General features: G+C 39.0%; 1 protein-coding gene across 1 annotated transcript; it reads left to right on the top strand.

Annotated features, from left to right (window-relative positions):
- Positions 1-455: 455 nt before the first annotated feature.
- LOC124555519 (growth arrest and DNA damage-inducible proteins-interacting protein 1) lies at positions 456-16,035 on the top strand. Its single transcript, XM_047129464.1, has 3 exons — positions 456-1,006; positions 5,183-5,282; positions 15,723-16,035. Exons 1-3 carry the CDS (start codon positions 549-551, stop codon positions 15,930-15,932), a joined length of 768 nt encoding a protein of 255 aa, XP_046985420.1. The 5' UTR covers positions 456-548; the 3' UTR covers positions 15,933-16,035.
- The last annotated feature ends 11,677 nt before the right edge of the window (positions 16,036-27,712 follow it).

Here is a 27,712-nt window from a genome sequence, read left to right as displayed (position 1 = left end):
AAAGAAGAAAGGACACTTCTATTACTTGGGAGACCGCGGCGAAAACATGTTAACTTCCAGTGTTAATACATGACGAGCATCAAAACCTCCTTCTCGAGAAACCTTGACGGTGTCGTGCAATAACAGTCCATTGACGGCCTCTGTGAATGCCGCCATTTGAAATCCATTGTGGAATGTTTGGACGTGACACGCCGAGACGGCAAGCGTGAATTGGCCTATCACCTTTCCGTGAAAGCTCTTGCGGCGCTGAGGAGATCATAAAGATTCCAATAAGTTAAACGGATTTTTTACATTCGTGAGTTCCGTCTGAGCCACTCGTGCATAACGTTCCTGTTTGCTACACTTTGAGAAAGCTGATGCTATGTGTATGCTTGCGCAAGTTTTCAGTGCATATTATTTCCAGCTGTTCACTATGCTCATGCAGAACATCTTCTGATTATGATCTTTGCATAGACGAGTTCCGAATGTGTTGTTTGTTTTGAGTTACATATGTGAAAGTGGTGTTGAATATTTTGTATTGTGATTGCTAAGAAAGTGTTGATATTGAAATGTACCTTGCAAATACTTTTCATTGTGTGGTCAAGAAAGGTTATGAACGTTGTTTGTTTAAAGCTGTGCGCCAATTTAGTACCGAAGCTGTAGACGATTCGGTAATTCGACAAGCAGGTATTATTGACGACTCTGATGACAGCACAAATTATGAGGAATACATCGAAATGAAGAGAAATAAATCACGTCTGTTACCACAGCATCACAATATATTACACAATAAAGTACCATATTCCAGCAGTAAGGGTTGGTTTCATGATACGGTTAAGTATAAACGTAGGCTTTACGGGCGTTATGGTAGTATTAGTGCTGTCAACCCAGGCGTAATGTGGCCAACTAAGAATGATTTAGATGACATTCGTGAATATGAATCTGTCGCATACCCACATACTCTTGAAGAGATGATTGAGAAAAGTATCGCTGAAAGAAAGTTGAGGGAATCAACTATCAGGGAAAGGTACGTGTAGAATCTTATTGCCCAGTTTTATTGTGTCAGAGACGTCTCTAATGTAAAAATAATGCCATAGTTTTCAGAACATAATAATTTTCGATGAGGTAATATTTAATGTCTTAGTGGGTGAAAGACTTGAAACAATATATACAACTGACATTTGATTCAGACATGTTCCTTATGTAGGCAGAGCTGCTGGAACTCTTAAGTAATGTGAGTCGTTTTCAAATCAGATGTTGCTTGGAGTGCTATGGTCCCTTATTAGGTGTTCCCCTACTTGATTACCAGGTTAGTTATTGGGGTACCATAGTGAGGAATCAAAACGATAGTAGTTCTACAGCTTGATCTTTGTTTATCTTTTTAAAGCATTTCAAGATTTGGGGTACATTAAATACAAGAGAAACTCCTAGGAGTTTGAATTTATAGTGTGGTGTAAGCACAGCCAAAACTCCACTTGAGCTTTTATTAATAGATTATTTAAAAAAAAGATAATCTATGCAGGGTGTAACAGGTATGTACACACATACACACATTAGTGTGTCGGTTGTTTTTTTTTCTGTGCCAAACAGTCTTTACAAACATGTCAGAAACTTCACGACCTAGTGTTTTCTGCATGGTCATAACTGCACCACTAAGTGGACTACAGCTGTCAGTATAGATTAACTGTTTTGTGCCTACACTTCAACAGCCCACCTGCTGCCCTGGGAAAAATAAGCATTAGTGGCTTAACGCTGTAACAAGATTCATTGTTCTGTAAACCTTGTAACATGTCCATAAAAACACAGGAAGACACTAACTATGCAACCTGTCAATAAAAATAAAAAAGATGTGTATTGTTGTGAAATGTTCATAGACTGTCATCACTCAGTTTTGTTGCGAAGACACTTTTGGATATTGCCTGACTGATTGCTGTACTGCTACCTCTGTATATTTTTTACAGAAATTCTTCTTAGTTCCATTTGCACTGATTGCTGTAGGCCTAATTCATGAAACTTAGGACAGGTATAATTTCAATGTATATTATGTGTCCCTGTCTAGGGGTCAGAATATGGCTCAAAAAAAGAATAACTTGACTAATTCCACATTCCTGAAGGCTCTCCTATATGACATTAACTTTAATTCCAATACTAGGTGGCCACAATATCGTTGCAACTTGGAATGAGGGTGTTTCAGTCATATGTGTGTGTGTGGGGGGGGGGGGGGGGGATGTTTTTATGAAGTGATTCAAACTCTGTAATCTTTCTGCAAATGCTTCAACAGTTGATTACTCCTTACAACTTAAAATATTTCTCCATCGAAAGGCACCAATAAAAGTATATTGGAGCTCTTTGCTGGTAATTTTATGTGGGCAAAAAAGCAGTTGGGTAATTCTAAAACATTGCATCAACAATATTCCATGGATTGTGTGAAGAGATGTTTATGGAATCTCTAAATGTGTTAAATAAATATATTTTATACAGTGCAATATAATGATCAAAATTATTACCATTGCAGTGTGATTTTTTTGTATGAACGATATTAAAATTTACCATATTAGTTTTGAGAATCTCCGTGATTTACAATGAAATGAACACCCTTAGCTGCTTACAGATGTTGACATACGTCAACGGAGACAGATGAAAATGTGTGCCCCAACCGGGACTCGAACCCGGGATCTCCTGCTTACATGGCAGACGGTCTATCCATCTTAGCCACCGAGGAAATAGAGGATAGCGTGACTGCAGGGATTTATCTCTGGCACGCCTCCCGTGAAACCCACATTCTCAACGTATTGTACTGCACTACATTCATATGTCAACGCCTGTAAGCAGCTAAGGGTGTTCATTTCATTGTAATTTCATTCTAACGAGGTGCATGGTCACCGATGGTATCTGTTCTTTTGGACATGTCCGAAAGAACAGATACCATCTTAGTATATATATAACACTCTTTGCTAAACTAGAAGGAACTGATGAACAGAAAGTTCTTTATGTCACTCCTAAATTCTTCTGTATTAGCTAGATGACATTTAACGTGTACTAACAGGTTACTGATGACATTTGTACCCATGTAGCTGACTTCTTTCACTGTTAATGTTCCCAAGACGGGAAATTTTCTAAAGTGGTGTCTGCCAAATTTTAAAAACTTGTGTATTCTGAATCTGAAACATCTTTGCAAATTGAGTTTCCACAAAATATGAAAAAAAAAACATTATGTTCTTCCATTTTAATTCTCCCCTCAGCTCTAATGGTGTGAATTGCAAAATTGTAACAGAACTGATATACTTAATTAATTCAAGGAATTGGATTTTTTAGTTCAAGTTGTGATTTTATTCATAATACCAAGAACTGAATGCTGCATTTTGCTACTGGCATTTTGTGAATTATTTGGAGGATTGTTACATGGTCAAGTAACTTTGGTTCACATAATTGCTTGGAACCTGGGATAATAATAATAAAAATATATGGTGGAGCTATCACATTTGGACCTTACTTATGAGTGACATGGGTTGGAGTACAAACAGAATGCACAAAATTCAATTAGTTTTTATTATACTGAAAAGATCAAGAAATGTTGGAAATACAGAAGTGTCCGATCCCACCCGTCTGCTTTGACCCATGACGTCACAAATATGGCGGGAACGACTATAAACCACGATTCCAGTATGGCGCATATAAAGTCATTACGTACACATTATGAGGACGAAAATACATCGAAAAAAAACACACACACACACACACACACACACACACACACACACACACACACACACACACACACACACACACACACACTTTCCTATTATTTATAGCCTTCAGCTTTTGTTAGTAACAATAGTGCTGCTGGACAGAGGTAATATTGATTGACAAGCATATTGTCATTCTGTGTTGGGTTGACATTTCGTTTCTGTCTCAAACAAGATTTTGGATTGTAGGGCACTCATGTCCTATTTATTTTGAAGTGTCTGCTATTATTGTTACAGGATGTTGTTTTCTTGCTTCCAAATTACAACAGCCCCTCAAAATCAAGTTAACAGTCTTTGACATTATCCAGACTGTGCATGCCATTGGGGTAGGTGACATGATTACCTTTCATGATGAATGTCTGTTTGGTCACAACAGAATTGTTTCTCTGCATTGTTATTTGCAATACAGAATCCAGATGTTTACAGAACATTCTGTAATTTGTGCAAATACTTTTCTGCTGATGCTTGAGCATAATAAATGATGAAAAGTTTTGACATTGTACTTGTGTAAATTGTGTCTGATAATTGCTTTACCTTTAAGCATTTGAAAATGTTGAAATGTATGTATAAAAATATGTAACATAATTTTTTTAAATGTCTCAACAATGAGACAGAGTTTACTTGGAGAGGTACTAGCCTAATATGAACTTTTATGGTAAACATGTAGGTGATGCTGCTGCCTGCTCAACCCTCCTTGTATTGCATTCACACACGTCTCTAAATAGGGTGAATATAATAATTGAACATTATTTAAAGTTTTGCACTTCATCATATATCTGTCTGGTCAGGTATGATTAGTCTGCTAAAGTACCGACCATCATAAGTGTGTTTAATAATAGCACATCTAAATAATATTCTTATAGTAAATTATCCTTCTGAATTTGAGAAATATAAGAAAATATTTGAAGTCTGAGCATTTAGAGCCCACTTAGAGAAACCTTACAGCTACTATCTTTGTAAAAGTTACTTGTTGAACCCACTTGCATTTCTGATAATTTAAGTGCAGTATAATCGAGGTATATACTACAAGCAGTTTCATGTTATTTGCGTACCAAAATGTTTTGTTTGGCAAGAGGGGGGGATTCAAAATGTAACCTAAGCCATTATCATTGCCAATGGGTTCACGTGTAAATGTGCCAAAGATACATTATATGTTTTTCGTGACTAACATATTATTCAGTGTACGATTTGGATTAAGTATCAGCTACTCACTGTAGAATAGGCATTGTGCTGTGGATAATTCCATAAGCAAGAAGTTCATTCCTTTTCTCTGCTGTCCTTTCTCTCTCCCTAGGTTTCACTCATCCCTTGTCCTCACCATTTACTTTACATTTTACATTTCAGTGTAACTTCTAGTACCATGATTGTGCGGTTTACTACTTATGTGTAGTATTTGTTTTATGTGTTTGTTTCGAAATATTTTTAAATTGATTTAAATAACATCTTGTGTTTAATAGAGAGGAGGCTATTTCTAAGAAGATGGAATGTTTGGAAAAGTGGAAGGAAGAACTCAAAGCTAGAGTTTTAAAGAAAGAAGAAGCTATGCTTGCTGCAAAGGTATGTATATAATGTTGCAATTTTTAGGATTCTGTACCTCGATCGGTAAAAGCAGTACCCTAATAGGATCACTTTGTTGGTGCCTGTTAAGACTCTTTTTTTCTTCTTCTTAAGATTGGATGGAGTTATCAAGTTGAAATTTATGTGAAATACCAAGGTGTATGGTCCCTTGGTAGTGTAAAATATTTAAGCTTCTCTCATTCATCAAAACCTGTAGATGAACTATCTATATCAGGGGTGGCCAATAACGCGGCATGCCAAATGGGGTCTGGCTTGTGTGCGTTTGCTCTGTCTGGCTGCACATTTTCCTCACCACCGTGCTACACTGTCTGAGTACGAGGATGAGGAAGCTGCTAAAGTAGCACACTTAAATGGCAGTGCAGTGGCATTGTATATTACTTGGTTTCATATTTATCAACAAGATGCATCACAGACAAACAAAAATTTCACTATTATTTAATTATTTTTGGTGCACTAAAGATCTAATATAATTTTAGTCCGGTAAAAACTGCCAACATTTGAAAAAATCGTTTCACACACATGCATTGATCAAAATATTTTATCACATTTGCAACCTCATTATATAGGCATGGAAACTCTTCCCGAGAAAAACAACAAAAACCTCTTGGACATTTGAACATAAAAAGAGTTTCTCTTGTAAACAGGAGCTACACAGGCAACTGAAATGGCAAACTGTCTCGAAAACAGACGTAGGAATGGCAGTGTCCTCAGTACATTCAGAAAACTATCCTTGTCATTCTTTCAAGGCCACAGTGAATTCTTAAAAATTCACGTTTTATTTAAGTCTAGTGAGCTTAGGAAAGTTCTTTCTTTCTTGTCAGAATTAGTCCATTCTACATTGTGATTTTCTTTTTATGTATTCTGTCAAATCAGAACTAAGTTATTTCTCACCTTTCAGTGTCTTACTGGGGGCATGTGCAATCCACTGCACTTAAAATGCGAAGTCTCCAATCTATTACAGATGTTCTAATTTTTGTTCCTGCTCTCATTTTTCCTTCCTAAATTCAACAATAGCATCAAAAAGTCCTTCCAGGCATGCCACTTGTATGAAGTCTCCATGCTGTTCATTCAGTTCTATCGAAAACTGTTGCAAAGGACAGTGGAATATTACTATTACTCTTCATTTTCTTACCACCAACTGTTGCAACTGACAGTAGAATATTACTATTACTATTCATACCACCAATTTTGTCACATGCTCCATGGCTGCAAATTTAGCAAAAAGTGCTTCTTGATGAATCCTCTGTTTCAGTTGTAATTTTTTGCTCTTTCATCATCAGCTAAATCTTTACATTCTTCCTGCATGATGTTGTAATGTCGTTTCATAGTAAATTTGTGGTACCCATTGATTAGGCATCTGTAAATCGCATAACAGGTATTGAGAAATCTTATTCTTCTCTTATGTCACTCCCACTCATTTTGCTTCCAAGAAGCACCGAAAAAAGCTGAGGTAGACTGAAAGGCTCCGTCCCACACACATTGTGCTCGTGCGCAGTGTGGCCAGCCCTGGTGTATATGCTTAATTAAGTTTGTATGGAACCCTTAGAGCATGAGTCCTACTCGCACTTGTTCAGTTTTTGTTGTTAGATGCTATTTCTTTCACTTTCAAGCTCTGTGGAACAGTAAGCAAAACAGAACAAGATATTGCATTTGGAATTAGTCTATGATTCTTCATTCCAGCGACTATTCTGTGATTCACAGACACCAAGCAATTTGAGAAATCCTCAAAAGAAAACCAACATAAAGATATGCTCAAAGTTGGTGAACTGGAAGTCATAGCACCAAACACTGAGTTTGAACAGAGAGTGTTCTGCATGGGACGAATTGCACCACAAACATGATTTGTCCATTCTACTGTTTTTGCGCCAAGTATATTGTTCTTTTGGAGAAAAGTCATACACAGTAATATTGTAGTGTGAAGTTTCAGATACAGGCCAACTGCTGAGACCATCACAGGCCTGTAAATAGTGAAGGCAGAATTTCAGTAATTTAGTGAAGACTAAGATGCAGAAGTCAGTAAATTAACATATTTTGCATATTTTCATTTGTTGATGTCTTATGGGATAACATTCTGGTATAATTCCACACTTAGGCAAATCACTGTGTATGGTGTTTGGAAGCATACTTGCCCCATATACTTGCGGTACTCACTATCGACAACAGTAATGCCTACTTTGCTCTTCACCCAGAGGCTTGATTTCAGTACTGTTCATTTCAGTGTTGGGTTTGTTTTCAAAGCAATGTTAGTTGTACATTAACACTGATACACAGCAGTACAGGTAAGTATACTGCTAGAAGTCCAGTATGCACCTCATGTATTGATTCACTGAATATAGTGGATGAGCAGTGCAACATTGCTATGCTGAACTCTTCCTGCAACTACGGTATCCTCATCACTGTACTGAGGGTTTTCGCATTGCTCTGTGTTTTCTTTTGTATGTTTTTGTGATTTTATCTTGCAACCTTCTACACTGTTGTGAAGATATTTTCATGAGCGAAAATGTAATTGTGGTGGAGAGAGAGAGAGATAGTGATAGTGGATCAGTTTTAGACGAATTTGGTACACACACTACTTGCTGTCTGGGACTCAGCACTGTAACACCTAGAACCTGAGCTCCCATAGGAGTAGAGATAGGGGTGAAAAGTGTTTTCTTTTCAACCCCTGACATGTAGGCTGCCCTGTGTGTCAAGAGTGTTGCGTGGTAGTATTGGAATGGAGCTATATGTGCTGATGCACATGACTGAGCAGAGAGAGAGAGAGAGGGGGGGGGGGGGGGAGCGAGGAGGAGACAAATAGTAGAGGCGGAGGACGAGATGGACAGAGAAAAGGGGAGCAGAAGATGGAAATACAGAGAAGGTGAGGAGGAGGAGATGAACAGAGAGTGGTGGGGGATAGGAGGAGATGGACAGATTGAGATGGTTCAGGAAGAGACGGGCAGAGACAGGCGAGAGAAGGTGGTGACAAGAGATACGGGGAAAGAGGGGTTGGCCTGAGAGACTGGGGAGTATGGGGTAGATAGGCAGAGAGCATAGAGGGGAGGGGGGGAGGAGACAGGTGAGAGGAGATGGACAGAGAGAGGGATGAGGGGAGCTGGCCTAAGGGACTGCGGAGGAGGACATTTGTCCATTATATGTGCTGTTTGTGCACATGGGTACTTGGCTGAAGATAGTTTTTAAACTGATTTGGGTGTCCACCCAAAGGAGAGAATACTGTTATAGTTCTGTCTCCTATTCTCCAGGAATGCAGGGTGTGGTTGTAATGCTGTCACGCACAGTAAAGTGGCTTCAAAAGTATAAATGTAAATGTTGAAATTAATAATTTTTGAGCAACATTGTCACCCTACGACCTGATACTCCCATTTTAGTGGAACTACTGAATGGTATTACAACAACGCTATTTACTGAATAATTCTGTTAGGTTCAACTGGACCCATTTTCGGAATTGAATAAATTGACTTTGATCTTTACAGTTTGAAAATTGGTCTGTAGTACACTGAATTGTGTTGGTGTGAAACATGCTTATGTTATATACATAACAGAACTGGAGACCAATTCTGGTGATTAATGATTGTGTTTAATGTTGCATTAGATGTCATGTTCCACTCATCCCCTGGAGACATGTATCTGAGATATGGAAATATGGCAAGAATGTACATTTTACTTAAGTGCAATACAGTGAAGTGGCTTTATGTTATGTAAGATTATTGTATTATGGTGCTGATATTAATTACAAAATAACCTAAAACTTTAATTTTAATTTAATCTATGAAGACACCCCAATGGAGTAGAAGGAGTTGCCTGGCAGGAAGTTCATTAAATCAGTCTTGGACCCCACCACATCACCCACCATGAATTTAATATGCTCCAGCAAGTTGATGAGGACATGTGTATCCATGTATATGACTCCTTTCTATACTAATGTTAAGCTCTTAAAAGCCTTTGTAGGTGTTCTGTTTGGTCTTAGCATTATATTCATGCTCGTTATTATTTGAGACATTGGTAATGACAAAACAAAAGACATTAATGAATATATGTATTGTTCCATAACTAACAACAGATTTAATTCTGTAGCTTTATTCCTAAGTTTCCTAAGTTGAGTCCCACCTTCACCCCCCCCCCCCTCCCCCCCTCTGCCCAGAAAAAAGAATCACTAACTCATTAATGGATGGAGGCATGCAGAATTAAATTGTTTCATCATTTTTGAGTCATGTAATAGCAGTAATCTTGGGTATTGCAAATGTTACTGAGATGCTTCTGGGTTTTCTGATTTAGGTTGTTATCTACTTGTAGTCCCAAAAACTTAATGGTTTTCACTTTTTGTATTTGCAGTAGAGTTCCCAGTTATCCAGAGGACTCAGAACCAGACCCGAACCAGATAATCAAATACTATGATAATTGGGTAAATCATGAAGACAGGTCATTTCTTTAAAAAATGTTAAATTTATGTATACATACAGTGCTACTGTAATATTAATTTAATGACTCAAAACAATGTTGTTTAGATTTTGTACAGTTCTCTACTTATGAGGGTTGAATGAAAAGTAATGCCTCCAACTTCGTTAATTGGGTTTGGATGGGAATATTTTAATAAATCAAATGCACAAATAATCCTTAGAATGTGATCCTTAATTACCAATATTCACTTTTCCACATAATCACCAGCCAATTGGATACATTTATGCCAACGATGAACAAGTTTTCTGAAGCCGTCATGGAAGAAGTCAACACTCTGTTTCCGCAACGACAGTCTCTCAGCTTTGTCAACATCTTCATCAGAAGCATAATGATGTCCCCGCAGATCGTCTTTCATTATCAGGAACAGATGGTGTTAGATCTGGACTGTATGGAGGATGCCGTACGGTGGTGAGATTCAGTCTCTGATGTTCTACTGTATGGGCACGTGAAGTGTGTGATTTGGCATTGTCATGCTGCAGGAAAACATTGCCCTTTTCCTTTCGGACCCTTGTTAGCCATCGTTTCAGAGTTCGCAGCATTGTGATGTGATGCTCTGAATTTATTGTTGTTCCACGATCAAGGAAATCAACATGCATAACACCATCTGCGTCACAGAACACTGTGGCCATGATTTTTCCAGCTGAGGGCTGTGTCTTGAATTTCTTTTTCTGGGGTGAGTCTTTGTATTGATATTCCATAGACTGACATTTCGTCTCCTGCCACAATTGGATGGAGAAAGGCATCACCTTCATTCTTGTAATGTGAGAGGAGTTCCTGGCAAATTTCAAGTCTGTGCACTTTCATTTCAAGAGTCAGCCTGTGGGGTACCCATCATGCACAGATCTTCCGATAGCCAAGCAAAGCAATAATGTGACCCACATATTCTTGTAAAATACTGAGTGTGCTTGCAGTTTCTCTCTGAGTGATACAACGATCATTCTGAATCAGTCTGTCAACATTTTGCTTGTGAAACTTGGTGGTTGCTGTCATAGGACATCCAGCTCTTTGTTTGTCATGCAGGTCAAATGTTCCTGCCTCAACAGTTTTAGACTTACTCGCCCAATGACACACAGTACTCATATGAACACAATCACTGTAAACTGCTTGCATTCTCTGATGAATCTCCTTTGGGGTGTCACCTTCTGCTGTCAAGAATTCAGTGACTGCACGTTGCTTAAATTGCATTGACCGACCGTCTACCTAGGGTTCCATACTTTAAACTGTAACAACACAACCGTTCAAAGCTAAGGCTTCCCGCCAACTGGAGCTGTAGAGAAGAGGCTACAGAACAAGCCAGTACCTGCCGCATACCAATGCTGCCAACTATTGAAGATTTATGAAGGTGGAGGCATTACTTTTTAGTCAACCCTCATATATACAGTGTCAGTTCTTGAAAATATCAATCAGAGTCAGTTGTTGTGCTACCTTCCATCATTTTCATGCAGCCAAGTCTTGCATCTGTTTGACAGTGACGGCAGTATATGGTCACACTCAGGCTGCCACTCCATCCATGTTAAAATAGCTTCAAGAAATGCATATGCCACACCCCTAACGCAAATTCTTTACAGACGAATGGAAAAACTGGTAGAAGCCTGTTGTGTCTAGACAAGACAGCCTAGACACAATGTGAGGAAGCCGAAAGGCACGCGCTAAGCTAAAGCAGGATGGCGTGAGGTCTGAAACAGGATACGTAATGAATGCTATAAAGAAAAGTACGTAGCTTCTGGAATACTTAACTTTAATCCATCCTTTCGGTACATCTGGAGATTGTGGCGATACAAGTGAGACTCTTTAGATACATGCAATGTTACTAATGGCGCCTTGCTAGGTCGTAGCCATTGACTTAGCAGAAGGCTATTCTAACTATCTGCTCTGCAAATGAGTGAGGCTTCATCAGTGTGCATCGCTAGCTACGTTGTCCGTACAACTGGGGCGAGTGCTAGTCCGTATCTCGAGACCTGCCTTGTGGTGGCGCTCGGTCTGCGATCCCTGACAGTAGCGACACGCGGGTCCGACATGTACTAATGGACCGCGGCCGATTTAAAGCTACCACCTAGCAAGTGTGGTGTCTGGCGGTGACACCACAAAGCCGACCTCGGGAAAGATCAGTTTGGATTCCGTAGAAATATGGGAACACATGAGGCAATACTGACCCTATGACTTATCTTAGAAGCTAGATTAAGAAAAGGCAAACCTATGTTTCTAGCATATGTAGACTTAGAGAAAGCTTTTGACAATGTTGGCTGGAATACTGTCCTTCAAATTCTGAAGGTGGCAGGGGTAAAATACAGGGAGCGAAAGGCTATTTACAATTTGTACAGAAACCAGATGGCAGTTATAAGAGTCGAGGGACATGAAAGGGAAGCAGTGGTTGGGAAGGGAGTGAGACAGGGTCGTAGCCTCTCCCTGATGCTATTTAATCTGTATAGTGAGCAAGGACTAAAGGAAACAAAAGAAAAGTTCGGAGTAGGTATTAAAATCCATGGAGAAGAAATAAAATCTTTGAGGTTAGCCGATGACATTGTAATTTTGTCAGAGACTGCAAAGGACTTGGAAGAGCAGTTGAACGGAATGGACAGTGTCTTGAAAGAAGGGTATAAGATGAATATCAACAAAAGCAAAACGAGGATAATGGAATATAGTCAAATTAACTCGGGTGATGCTGAGGGAATTAGATTAGGAAATGAGACACTTAAAGTAGTAAAGGAGTTTTGCTATTTGGGGAGCAAAATATCTGATGATGCTCAAAGTAGAGAGGACATAAAATGTAGACTGGCAATGGCAAGGAAAGCGTTTCTGAAGAATCAAAATTTGTTAACATCGAGTATAGATTTAAATGTCAGGAAGTCGTTTCTGAAAGTATTTGTATGGAGTGTAGCCGTGTATGGAAGTTAAACATGGACGATAAATAGTTTGGACAAGAAGAGAATAGAAGCTTTCGAAATGTGGTGCCACAGAAGAATGCTGAAGATTAGATGGGTAGATCACATAACTAATGAGGAGGTATTGAATAGGATTGGGGAGAAGAGGAGTTTGTGGTACAACTTGACTAGAAGAAGGGATTGGTTGGTAGGACATGTTCTGAGTCATCGAGGGATCACCAATTTAGTATTGGAGGGCAGTGTGGAGGTTAAAAATTGTAGAGGGAGACCAAGAGATGAATACACTAAGCAGATTCAGAAGGATGTAGGTTGCAGTAAGTACTGGGAGATGAAGAAGCTTGCACAGGATAGGGTAGCATGGAGAGCTGCATCAAACCAGTCTCAGGACTGAAGACCGCAATAACACCCCCACTTGATGGCCCTACATCTGGTTCAGTGATGATGGCATCCTCCACGCCATCAGTTTCTTGTCTCACACTTTGAATGATTCCATCATCACTGAGAATTTGGAATGCAGGATCCGAAGAATCACAAGCAAGCTACTCACGTATATCCTCTGCACTTTAGTCAGAACATCCAGGAATTTTTGGAAGGATCTTTCTTATGTCCTCCATTCACATTTTGTCCTCTGCTTCTTCTGTTTCTTCTTCTTCCTTGTGACACTTCTTCTTTTCATATTCGTCTTTCTGTACCTCATATTTGGTTGAAATGCCTTTCAATTTATTCCACATTTTAAAAATCCGGTTTTGTTCACCAAATTCCACATTTCCACCACTATGTAAGAGCAGTCTTTTAAATTCAGTTTTTGGTGATGAGCCACAACGCCATCTTCACTTCCATCTTCAGCAAAAGCTTATTCAACAGTTGTCTTCTGTAACGTTGCTCTATAGTTTCGATAACTAGTTAGTCCATTGTCTGTAGCAAACTAATTACATTTGGGGGCAGGAATTGTGTATCAAAATGTCCATCATCTTTATCAAGAAAGCTTTCTGTTTTGTGGTTGAGTGCATTGTCCAGAATTAACATCACCTACTGTGTTCTTTTCCTACTGTCTTTTGGTATTTTTTAATTTCAGGTATGAAAACTGAATCATACCATTCGCAAAACAAAGTAGCAATCATTGAGACCTTTGATAGATTCTTGTAAAAGGATGGGAAGTGTTTTAACATTTTTAATGCCTGAGGTTTTTCAATTTTCCTATTAACAGAAAGGATATTTTATGGTTTCCTGTAGAGTTAGCACAGTTCAGCATGGTAACATGGTCGTTACTAACTTTATGGCCTGGAGCACTAATCTCTCTTTTTAGACGGTTCAATCGTGTCTCCGGCCACCCTGATTTAGGTTTTCCGTGATTTCCCTAAATCCCTTCAGGCAAATGCCGGGATGGTTCCTTTGAAAGGGCACGGCCGATTTCCTTCCCGATCCTTCCCTCACCCGAGCTTGCGCTCCGTCTCTAATGACCTCGTTGTCGACGGGACGTTAAACACTAATCTCCTCCTCCTCCTCCTCTCTTTTTAGAAACTGAAGTTGTTTCAGACAAAGCCTTCCAAATATGTCCTGTTTCACCTGAGTTATATAAAAATTCAGAGTCTTAAAATTCTGCTTCAATTTTGAATTTTTCAATAAAATTTTCTGCTGCTTTTGGGTTTGCTGATAGTTCTTTACCACTTAAAACCAACTCATGGATACTGTGCCTTACCTTGAATTCTGTAGTCAGCCATTGCTTGCTTTAAAAAAGAGAGAGAGAGAGAGAGAAAATTTTCTTGGCTGAAAGTTTTGCTTTTTTGCAAACAATTGATCCTGAAAGAAGGTTGCCCAATGCTCGCTGCTGCAAAAACCACTTAATTATGGCATCTTCAGGTTCTTTGTTTTTTGCTGTTTTCATCAATTTTATCAGTGAACTGCCATCTTCATTCTCAAGGACAGCTAACTGCTTACCACTCGTGCATTTCTCTAATTGTTCAAGGACTTTTATTTTATTTGCCAGTGACAATATAATGAGTTACCTTTTAGAAGACATATCTGGCACATTAAATCAAAACACATGCACAAAACAAAACAGAAGACACAGAAGATGAAACATATTCAACAAATCAGTGTATACATTAAGGCTAGAACACAGACTGAAGTAGGCTGCACAGAATGACGAACACCAGAAACACACTGATGCACATATTGCGTGTACTGTAGTCTTAGTTCACTGAAAGATTTTTTCTTGTAATAAATTCACTGCAGACTGATTTTTATAATAGTAAATAAACATGCAGTGTACTGTATACTGTTATAACTATCAATCAAAACCAAAAATTTTAGTCATACAATACAATTTTCTTTTTCCGCAAGGTGATCCCGATAATTGATGATCCAGATAGTTAGAGTTCAGATGATTGGAGTTCTACTGTGATTGTTTGAGTAGACTATTTTTTTATGAGAACCACTGATTTGTATATACTGAGTTACATCAAAATTTAATAATGATCAAATTTGCCTTGAACCATTTGTCAGTGTTTACAAATATTTTGTTAGTTGCTTTTTCAATGAGAGGACTGATATTCCATTTTTGTTTCTGTTTGTTTTATCATCTACAAAAGGGACAAAATATGCATTCTTTGCCAATGTAAATGGAAGAGTGCTTATGTGCATTAAAAACTAAAGCAGGTCCAGAATAGAACCCTGTGGTGACAATATTGTGTGATTGAAATGGAACTGATGCTCTCGGTTTTCATCTTACATACATGAGAGAAAGCAATGAACTTGCTTCTGTCTACCATTGTAAGGGGGTATAGCTCAACAGCAATAAACCTCTCATTTTGAGAAATATTGCCCTGTACTTCTTCATATGTGAAATTGGTGAACCATCCTTCTCCTCTGAAATTTTGTAATGAAAAATTGTCTTACAGGGGTTATATGTTCATTTTCTTTGAATTGTATGCTTGATTGACAAGTATGCCTCTCCTGACACCCAAGTATAACAACTTAAAATATCTGTTGTTTCTTTAAGGCATAATACTGTCTAAATATGTCAGCTTGATAACAACTGAATAATTGCACTAACATTACTGATTGTACATTTGTATTTCAGGCGAGAAAGGATCGACTAATGGAAGAAGTCCGTAGGCATTTTGGCTTTAAAGTGGATCCCCGTGATGATCGTTTTAAGGAAATGTTGGAGAAAAAGGAAAGAGAAGAAAAGAAATTGGCAAAAGAAGCAAAACGCAAAGCCAAAGAAGCAAAAGCAATGGCAAGGTTAACTGAAGCAGTGGCAAAAGCATCTATAGAGTCAAAAGACTGAAAATAGTGTAATAGTGGAAAAATATGTTGTGTGTAACAGGAACTGTTCTATCTGGAAAATTGTAGAGATTAAAGTGGTGCCTTGTGCTGTTGTGCTCCTTTAACTATGTCTAAAGAAAAACTCTCGTCCCCATACTGAAAATTATACTAAAGAATTCAGCTACATCTTTTTCAGTAGCCTGCACATTCATCTGTTATATTGAAACTTCCTGGCAGATTAAAACTGTGTGCCGGACCAAGACTCAAACTCGGGACCTTTGCCTTTTGCGGACAAGTGCTCTACCAACTGAGCATGACTCACGCCCCGTTCTCACAGCTTTACTTCTGCCAGTATCTCGACTCCTGCCTTCCAAACTTTACAGAAGCTCTCCTGCGAACCTTGCAGAACTAGCACGCCTGAAAGAAAGGATATTGCGGAGAATCTGTTATATTGTTTATTAGCTGTTGAACATGCCTGAGATTTTAATCTTCAGTATCTCACACATAACACGTCTCCATTATGGCTTAATTTACATGGAAGGTAATGGAAATACTTTTCCTCACATACAGGGCTCTTACAAATGATTGAAGCGATTTCATAAATTCACTGTAGCTCCATTCATTGACATATGGTCACGACACACTACAGATACGTAGAAAAACTCATAAAGTTTTGTTTGGCTGAAGCCGCACTTCAGGTTTCTGCTGCCAGAGCGCTTGAGAGTGCAGTGAGACAAAATAGCGACAGGAGCCGAGAAAGCGTATGTCGTGCTTGAAATGCACTCACATCAGTCAGTCATAACAGTGCAACGACACTTCTGGACGAAGTTCAACAAAAATCCACCAACTGCTAACTCCATTCGGCGATGGTATGTGCAGTTTAAAGCTTCTGGAGGCCTCTGTAAGGGGAAATCAACGGGTCGGCCTGCAGTGAGCGAAGAAGCGGTTGAACGCGCGCGGGCAAGTTTCATGCGTAGCCCGTGGAAGTCGACGAATAAAGCAAGCAGGGAGCTGAACGTACCACAGCCGACGGTTTGGAAAATCTTACGGAAAAGGCTAAAGCAGAAGCCTTACCATTTACAATTGCTACAAGCCCTGGCACCCGATGACAAAGTCAAACGCTTTGAATTTTCGGCACGGTTGCAACAGCTCATGGAAGAGGATGCGTTCAGTGCGAAACTTGTTTTCAGTGATGAAGCAACATTTTTTCTTAATGGTGAAGTGTTTAAACCTCCTCTACCAAGAAACGTGCCAGAACTGCGGGCTCGCATCAACGATGCTTTCGAACTCATTGATAGGGACATGCTGCGCCGAGTGTGGGAGGAACTTGATTATCGGCTTGATGTCTGCCGAATCACTAAAGGGGCACATATCGAACATTTGTGAATGCCTAAAAAAACTTTTTGAGTTTTTGCATGTGTGTACAAGCATTGTGAAAATATCTCAAGTAATAAAGTTATTGTAGAGCTGTGAAATCGCTTCAATCATTTGTAATAACCCTGTACTTATTCGAAGTCATATGTCTTTCAGCAGCACAACAACTAGAGATTGTTATTGCAGCACACATTGCTTTCACAAATGCAACTTTTGGGCAGTTAATATGATATACATTGCTGCGTGTAAAGCATCTTTGCATCACTAAAATGTGGATATCATTTAATCCATTTCTGTGGATTCATTTACGATATAGCAACTTTCATGTAATACACTATGTGTTACTGCAGCTGTTCTTGCATATCAGTGATTTTGTTACAGTGAGTGAAGGTGAGTAAGTAAGCTATTGTACATGCAATAACATCAGCTGCACTCACATTTCTGCCTGTTTGAGTAAGCTTAGCTTGCGATATGTGGCCTCAATGCTCGTCGCAACCAAGTGGTGCGTGTGGGGAGCATCATGAACAGGAACACGTGTCGATGCATTTTTCCAGTGGTATTTGTTCTTCCTTAGGGTTAAAGTTATCTCCGTACCAAATTTTATTGAAATTGATTCAGCAGTTTAGTCATGAAAATGTAACAGGCAGAATTTCTTTTGCACTTATATTATTATCATAGGAGAGAAGTAAAGATTGAACATGTTTAGGATCGTATAAGCTGGTATCGTCTTTTGGAGAACATATCAACAATAACAGTATTTTCAAAAATGTGATAAAATACAAAAGTCAAAGAGTAAATATCTTTTCCAAAGAGTAAATATTTTCCCCTAATTCACATAATAGTGTTCAAATCAATAAGTATCTTGTCGTACACACTTTCTGGTAGCAACCTATGTCCTTTCTCGGTGTTCAAAGCTATCTCCATATCAGATTTCATCAAAATCAGTTCAGTGGTTTACTCGTGATAAGGTAACAGACAAACAGACTTTTGCATTTATAATATTAGTATGGCTTCTGTAAATGTATCTGTATTTCTTGGTGCACCTACCTTTGCTTATGGCAGATAATAAATGTGCTGTTTGGGGACTGCAGTGATAACCCTAGCACCACTAAGGGGGTCAAAAATTTCCCACAGTATTTGTTTTATTTGTGTAACCTATCTATTTGTTGGAGTGAAGAAGCAAGAATTTAGGTAGTTGTAGAAAAATATCTAGAGTATGTGCTGTCATGGTAAGACAACTTTTCTCGTTAAAATATTTCTCAATATGGCAGAAAGAAATGCAGTTTCTGACTGTTGGTACCAATGTATTGTGTTGCCATTGTTGTTTTGAAATAAATCTTTGTTGTTCGAGTGGTTGTACATTACTTGCAATTCTAATAAAATGTCTCGTCAGTATCAGAGGTTTCTCATAGATGAAGAGGTGTCAGTGATAATAAATGAAGCAAGTGAAGGTGATGAAAGTGATCCAGAAGTTAATACAGTTGTGACGTACAATAGTGACACAGCAATTGAAAATGAGTCAAGTTCACTGAGTACATCCACTGATGAACAGCATGCAGCTGCCTCCAGCATCATTGTTACAGCAAAAAGTGGTAGGGAATATATTACTGCGCCTCCAAGGCAAGTGCGCAGGTCAGTACAAAATATAGTGAATTTTCGTGAAGGTTTGACTCATGAAGGCTTGACCTCTAGTGTGTCAGAATCTTTCAAAAAGTTTATAACTCCCGAAATAATGAAGATTATCGTGAACTATACAAACCAAGAAGCTCATAATAAGAACTTAAAACTTACAACCATAGAAGAAATGTACGCCTTCATTGGTATTTTGATACTCATGGGCACAAATAATGACACTAGACTGCCTCTTGAGGACTTATTGGGGAAAGTACTGGGAAAGAATATCTACATAGCTACAATGAGTCATGTTTGATGTGGAGAACTTCTGTCCCTGATTACATTTGATGATAAAGAAACAAGAACCAAAAGATGTAAGCAGGGTAAGTTTTGCTCCCTTCATGAAGATTTCAACAAAATTGATTGCAATGTTTGTGAAATACTACATACCAATTGCAGATATAACAACCGATGAAATGTTCTCCCTATTTCGAGGTAGATGTCCCTTTAAGGTCTTTATGAAAGAAAGGCCTGGGAAGTATGGCATATTGATTAGGATGTTATCAGTTGCATACACCCGGTATGTTCTAAAAATGGAAGTCTATGCAGGGAAGGATGAATGACCTGTCAAGGAATGGAGTGCAAAGGCAGTTGTTAGATGCGTAGTGAATCCACTGGCAGGAAGTGGAAGAAATATAACAGCAGATTGTTGTTATACATCCATAGACCTAGCCGAGGAGCTTACAATGATAAGTTAACTTTGGTGACATCACTGAAGAGTAACAGAAAACACATACCAGAACAGCTAAAGAAGTTGCAGGGTTGAGAATGATATTCCTCTAAGTTCTTATTCATTGATCCAAAAACAGGCAATGCACCAGTTACCTTGGTTTCATACATCTCCAAACTAAAGCCTACTAAGAATCTCCTACTTCTTTCCACACAACACAATGATAACAAGTTGGATGAGTCGACAGAGGAAAAAAAAAAAAAAGACAGATATCAATCTCTACTAAAATGAAACCAAAGAGGGCATAGACAGCGTTGATCAAATGCCGTGACATCATTCAGTAAAACAAGGGACGAGAAGGTGGCCATTAGAGGCTTATCTCACTAGGGGTAAGATAGATACTGCCTACAGGAAAATTAAAGAGACCTTTGGAGAAAGGAGAACCACTTGCATGAATATCAAGAGCTCAGATGGAAACCCAGTTCTAAAGAAAGAAGGGAAAGCAGAAAGGTGGAAGGAGTATATAGAGAGTCTATACAAGGGCGATGTACTTGAGGACAATATTATGGAAATGGAAGAGGATGTAGACGAAGATGAAATGGGAGATATGATACTGTGTGAAGAGTTTGACAGAGCACTGAAAGACCTGAGTTGAAACAAGGCCCCTGGAGTAGACAACATTCCATTAGAACTACTGACAGCCCTGGGAGAGCCAGTCCTGACAAAACTCTACCATCTGGTGACCAAGATGTATGAGACAGGCGAAATACTCTCAGACTTCAAGAAAAACATAATAATTCCAATCCCAAAGAAAGCAGGTGTTGACAGACGTGAAAATTACCGAACTATCAGTTTAATAAGTCACACCTGCCAAATACTAACGCGAATTCTTTACAGACGAATGGAAAAACTGATAGAAGCTGACCTCAGGGAAGATCAGTTTGGATTCCGTACAAATGTTGGATCACATGAGGCAATACTGACCCTACGACTTATCTTAGAAGAAAGATTAAGGAAAGGCAAACCTACATTTATAGCATTTGTAGACTTAGAGAAAGCTTTTGACAATGTTGATTGGAATACTCTCCTTCAAATTCTGAAGGTGGCAGGGGTAAAATACACGGAGCGAAAGGCTATTTACAATTTGTACAGAAAGCAGATGGCAGTTATGAGAGTCGGGGGCATGAAAGGGAAGCAGTGGTAGGGAAGGGAGTGTGAGAGGGTTGTAGCCTATCCCCGATGTTATTCAATCTGTATTTTGAGCAAAAAATCCATGGAGAAGAAATAAAAACTTTGAGGTTCGCCGATGACATTGTAATTCTCTCAGAGACAGCAAAGGACTTGGAAGAGCAATTGAACGGAATGGACAGTGTCTTGAAAGAGGGGTATAAGATGAATATCAACAAAAGCAAAACGAGGATAATGGAATGTAGTCGAATTAACTCGGGTGATGCTGAGGGAATTAGATTAGGAAATGAGACACTTAAAGTAGTAAAGGAGTTTTGCAATTTGGGGAGCAAAATAACTGATGATGTTCGAAGTAGAGAGGATATAAAATGTAGACTGGCAATGGCAAGGAAAGCGTTTCTGAAGAAGAAAAATTTGTTAACATCGAGTATAGATTTAAATGTCAGGAAGTCATTTCTGAAAGTTTTTGTATGGAGTGTAGCCATGTATGGAAGTGAAACATGGACGATAAATAGTTTAGACAAGAAGAGAATAGAAGCTTTCAAAATGTGGTGCTACAGAAGAATGCTGAAGATTAGATGGGTAGATCACATAACTAATGAGGAGGTATTGAATAGAATTGGGGAGAAGAGGAGCTTGCGCCACAGCTTGACTAGAAGAAGGGATTGGTTGGTAGGACATGTTCTGAGACATCGAGGGATAACCAATTTAGTATTGGAGGGCAGTGTGGAGGGTAAAAATCGTAGAGGGAGACCAAGAGATGAATACACTAAGCAGATTCAGAAGAATGTAGGTTGCAGTAAGTACTGGGAGATGAAGAAGCTTGCACAGGATAGAGTAGCATGGAGAGCTGCATCAAACCAGTCTCAGGACTGAAGACCACAACAACAGATATTGCCTGTCTCAATGCTGGAACAATTTTCATAATAAACAACCCAAACTGGAATAAGAAGAAGCATAAAGTAAGAAGGCTGTATGTGCTAGAATTAGGTCAACAGCTCGTTAGGCCAACTGTGGAAGAGAGAGCAAACAATATCATGGGTTTACAGAAGCCTATCATCTCTGCAATAGAAAGTGTCCTAGGGAAAATGCTGCCCAGCATTATTGCAGCTGTTCAATCTGTTGAATTTTATTCAAGAGGGAGATGTCACATCTGTTTGAACAGTAAAAACTCGAAAAAGGAAAAAGAAGATGACAAAATTGTCTATAATTTGTTACAGGTGTTCCAAGTAAGTGTGTTCCACTCATTCTGTGAAAACAATCATATGCAAAGGTTGTGAAATTGAAAGTGAAAGTGAGTAGGAAGGAAAAAATTAATTTCCGATTTTGATTTTCTGTTTTCTTATTTGTGTTTTGGTATTGTACGTTCTTCTATGATTTCTCAATATGTGTATATGAAAGTGTTACTTTCATGATAAAAATATAATAACATTTCTCATATTTGTTACTTTATTTATTGTATTTGTATATGTTGTAATGTTCCTGATAACTATGGAAAGTGTGTTGCAACCTAGTAAAGAAAAACAAAATATTGAAAAGCAAAAAGAATGTGAGGGCAGTTTCAGTTCTCAGTCCATCTGTTCTCAAACAAAACAATCAAACTTCTGTTAAGCATTAGTGGTGAAATTTTTCATGGTTCATAACCAAAGATTGTGGATTGTATTCCTCTCAAGTGGTACCACATCTAAGAAACTTTTCTGGAGAACTGCAGATATAAATGTTATGAGTATACAATTTACTAAGTACCATTCATCTTCACAGTAGAACAAGTTGTGTCACATTAAAATGTTTTATAAAACTGGAATTACTATAACGTGTTACTTGTTTGTAATCAGTTAGCATACACACTTCACAAAAACTGGGCAGCAGAAATCGTGCCCAGAATTAGTCCTGTGCAGCACTGACTGAATTAAATGCAGTGTGTCAGTTTTTTAGTTTATGTAAGAGCATTTGACTAAACCACAAATAATCAAATGTTCTTAAATACAATATCCCACACAGGTATCAGAACCAGGAATAATTTAATGAGACAATTAGTTTTTGCAGTCTCGATATCGGAGTACAGTCACCATTGACAGTTTCATTTCTCTGTGATTCCATACATAATATGGCATCATACAGGTGTAACTAATTTTCTGACACAGATAAGGTTATGTGAGAGTCTGAGCTTGAGATTAATTATAATCACTAGACAATGACATCAATCTGGAAATAGTGAATAACTTCCCACTATCATGGCTTCCCCAAAATGTTCATTCAGTTACACCAACAAACTTGGTACTAATGGAGAACACAATTACCCTTATATACGAATCAGGAAGCTGGCCAGTAATCTTTAATGGCAGCTTACTAAGAAATCTAATTGCTTATAGTTATATATCATGACAACCATAACTTCAATCGCCGAAGTTAAAAACAAGATTAAGGTAAAGTTTAAAACCCCTTTTGATCATCAGATGAAATTCCAACATAGAAAAATATCATGATCATATGAGCTTTTTGGTGAACCGTACCTGTGATAATACACAGGTCTGTACTGAACTTTCAAGTTGTGAAGCATATGCCAGATATAGCTTCCCTGGTTGACAGCAAACTGTGTCACGTTACACTGCTTCTCACATGGGATAGATCTTTAGGATATGGTAATTTCAAACTCAAATGCATAGTTAACAGTAACCTGGAACAAACTATTATTAATTCACAGAAATGACAAATGTTGTTATCAAAGGAGTTCAGTTCTAGTTACGATAATAACAAACAGGCTACAGCTTCATGTGCATTACAAAACAGTCAGTTATAATCAGTTAACTTGAGCTCCAAAACTAATTTGCAAATAATGCGTCCCACAAGCAATGCTGATAGAAGTTCACACAGCCCAAACACTCTCCAGTGATCTCGTTATAGTTTCCTACTATTCCTCACAGAATATCACTTTCAACACGGTGCATAGGAAGAGCACAGATAGCACCACATCATCTACACGTGTGCTCAGACCATGGATAGTGGTATATCGTGTACATTCATACTCTCCCTTCTTATGACTTGCTGGACTAGTGGCCGCCACAATACACACAGGGAACCCATAGCTCCAGTATCACCTGTCCTATCAGCTGCTGACTGCACTTCCAATGCTAGGGCATCAACAACCAGCACTTCCCAGTCATTGCTCTGTAACTGACTCCTCCTTCCTCCTCGCCACACTCTGATAAGCAACATGCCACACCAGTGATAGCATGAGTCCGGGAGGCAGAAGTACGGCTAACATCTGTATAAAGTGCCAATCGTGGCACATACTCCCCCACCCTTATTTCAGCAGTAGGCAGAAGCAACTCCTTTAACCTGTAGTGCCCAGCTTAATCTGGGTGCAGTGAGCTCTAAATTCTACACCAGTTTGTGAGTCGCCCAGCAACATTGTGACCCAGGTAATAAATATCCTTATTTTAAAGAGACCCTTATAACAGGGCAACAATTTCTTCATAATCTTTTCAGAGGCCTTACTGACACACTGAAAGTTTCTAATGTACAGTTTATCTCCAACTCTGTAATTACTTGCCTGACAGCTCTTATTCTATTGCATTGCTTCCCTCCTGTGCGCTTCACTAATATTTTTCCTGCCCAACCTACACTGAGAAATCACGTGATGTACCTCTTTACCTTCAGACAACAGATCCTCTACTGACCATAAATTGCAAAGTGGAGTGGCCATCTGATATCCTTGCTAGGTAACTTGGCCATGGTGGATGTATGTGTCTCATGGCAAAGCAGTATTAAGAGCCGTAGCCAACCAGGCACTGATCCAGAAGTAACTTGGCCGGTGTAGATTTTAGATTTGTGAGTCTCATGGCAAGCGGTATTAGTAGCCATAGTCAACCAGCAAAGTGAACAGTCCCATATCCCCTGGTCCTTAAATGATATGCAATAAGGGCCAGTTGTAGGTCACAATTAATAAGTTCTGTGTACAAGGGAATGGCATAATATGGTGTGGTTGTTAGATGCTATACCCCATCCCCAAACAAAACTGTTTAAAGCAACTAGCTGTGAAGGAGCTCTGTTACTCTAAACTGGGGAGGTTCAAAGGTTCCAAAAAATCCACTTTAATTCTGAAGCAGTACTTGAGCTCTTACCCCCTCAGTTGGCAGTAACCAAATAAATCTAGTAAAAGCATCATCACAGATTAAAATATATTTATTACCTGCCTTTGACCTTCGCAGTGGACCTGCGAAGTCAGTGTACATGCGCTGGAATGATCTGTCTATTGTTTTAGATCCTAAATAGCCTATGTAACCCACTTGTTTGGGTTTTCTAATGCCACAAACTTCACAGTTTGCCACTCTCCTCTGAATGTTGTTAACCATTCTAGGCCACACAAAATGCTGTCGAATTTTCCCCCATGTCTTATACACTCTGAAGTGGCCTTCCACAGGAGCCTCATTGAAATACTTCCATATAAAGGGATCAGTTCATCAGGAGGCACTATTTTTGCCTGGCCTTGACCTCATGATTTGCAGCGCACCAACCTGTCTCATGTACGGTTGTATCACTTCATCCTTGTGCACCCTTTGTTTAAGATCACAAATGTTTGTGTCACAGTCTTGGAACTCTCTAATATCCTAAGCGAACTAGGAATCTGTGTAAGGATCGAAGTAACACAGGCGATGTGATCCTGTTCCCCTTTTACTGGATCTGTCGTTCGACTATCATCATTCCACTCAAACATGAGGCTTAACCCACCTGCCAAAATTTGAAAACACCTTATATTCCAAATGTCAAACTTGAAGGCCAAGATTCTCGTCACCCATCTAGCAATTCGCCCAGTCTTGCGTGGCATAGCTAACATCCACCTCAGGGCTTGGGTATCCTTTTCTAATACAGACATACAGTATTCCAAATAATATTTAAATTTCTCCGTAGCAGATAACACCACAAGGGTTTCCAATTCATAAATGGAGTATCTTTGTTCCAATTCATTCAATCCTGTAGATAATAGAACTGCCCAAATCCTTGTGCCGAAGCATCAGTCTGCAGAATAAACTGTCATTAAAGTCAGACAAGGCTAACACAGAAGCTGACTGCAATGCTTGCTTGAGTGCTTGGAATGCCACTTCCTATGAAGGACTCCAACTAAATTTACACCCTTCTTGAAATAATTCATTGAGGGTTGCCACTTTCTCAGCAAATCCCTCAATAAATTTCCTGAAGAAATTGGCCACACCTACTAGCCTGGCTACTTGCTTCACATTATGTGGTCTAGGAACTTGATTATGAATGTCTGTTTTATCGGGATCAATACGTATTCCTTCACCAAAAACTATGTGCCCTAAACATTTCCTTGAATGACAAGCAGCTACAACTTCTAAGGTAGTAAATACATATGCCCCGTGGAACCAACCACAACATGAATGTAAGTCTGACAATGAGACTGGTCTTAAAACTATCTTTTCAGTCAACTCGCTGTAGTCCACAACTGGACAGTATTCGCCAGTGGCTTTTGGTACCACAAATATATGAGATGCATATGGAGATTTAGAAAGACAAATAATACCTTGTTCCAACATTTTCTCAATTTTTGTTCTCAGTGTTTTCATTATGTATAGTGCCTTCTTAACCGGCACTGTATCCACTAATTCAATACTATACTACACCATCTGGATAACCCTTAACTTCTTAGTCAAGACATTGGAAAATTCTGCACATGGAGCCACAACCTTACCCTTAAGTAAGTTACCCAAGAGGGCTAATTGCTCCTCTCCTATATTGGATACCTCTTCACTATCTGCCTCCCCATAGTATGTGCCCTATCTACCAACATCCAGCTCTTGCCTATGCTGATAAAACTTATACAGGGTCTGGGGCTTACATTTAAAATATAAACTCTGCCGTGCCCAGTCCAGAATAAGACCGACCTTGCCATGAAAATCAGCTCCAAGAATATGATCAGTGGCTAAATTTTCTACAACAAACATCTTCATTTTCCATGAGAAATCCCCCCCACCATCACTTTAAGTAGTGCATTTCCCTTTACCATTAAACAAGATTTGTCGACAATTATGTACTGCCCCTTTGCCACCACCAGTCTTCCCCATTTACAAATTTCCTGATACTTCAGAAGTCACTCAAAATTAATGGCTGAAATAGTACTGATTAATTCCAACAATGCACAAACACGTTCACTTTTCAGTGCAGCACAAACAAATGGTAAATACCTACTAGATTTGCACTTAATGGCTGTAATTAGTTTATCATGCCCTTGGTACAGTAATTGTCATAACTCTGATCATTGCTTTTCTTCTGTACAATCCCTCTTAATCTGACCTGCCTGATTGCAATTCCAGCTCCTCAGATTTAAAATTCCTTTATCTAGTTGGCTTCGTTCCCCATTATTCCCAGGATGTTACCCTCTCTGAAACCTTTTGTCTTCCATCTGCTTGCTTTCGCTGACTAAATTACCCACACCACAGCTTCCCCTTTGGTGCTGAAGAAATTCCGTTGGCTGAACGTGCCTTATCAATTTATCCAACTGTGTGAATGTTCTTGGCACCTGACAAAGCATAGCTCTTTGCCTGCTCTCCAGATTTGAACCATCCAGCAGGTGAGTTACTACTTGTCCTTCCATATAATTTAAACTTAATGCTGTTACACTCTAGTTAACCTGGGCTACATAGTCTGTTAATGGTTGAGTGAGGTCTTGCTCCCTCATATATCGACAATAAATTAATTCCGTAAGTGCTTGAGCAGGAATGAGTGTAGCTTTTCTACTTCTAACTAATTTTGAAGTTTCCTTTTGTGGAATGGCCTGCAACATTTCCTCATGGATCTTCTCTTTTACCATTATCACCATTAACTTCAAGGTGTCGAAATCACTTAATTCCAGGGTGCGAGCTCTGTGTTGAAATTCT

This window comes from Schistocerca americana, chromosome X (assembly GCF_021461395.2).
Source record: "Schistocerca americana isolate TAMUIC-IGC-003095 chromosome X, iqSchAmer2.1, whole genome shotgun sequence".
Classification (NCBI taxonomy): domain Eukaryota; kingdom Metazoa; phylum Arthropoda; class Insecta; order Orthoptera; family Acrididae; genus Schistocerca; species Schistocerca americana.
Note: the sequence above shows the minus strand (reverse complement) of the source record. Positions and strands in the feature narration are given on the sequence as shown.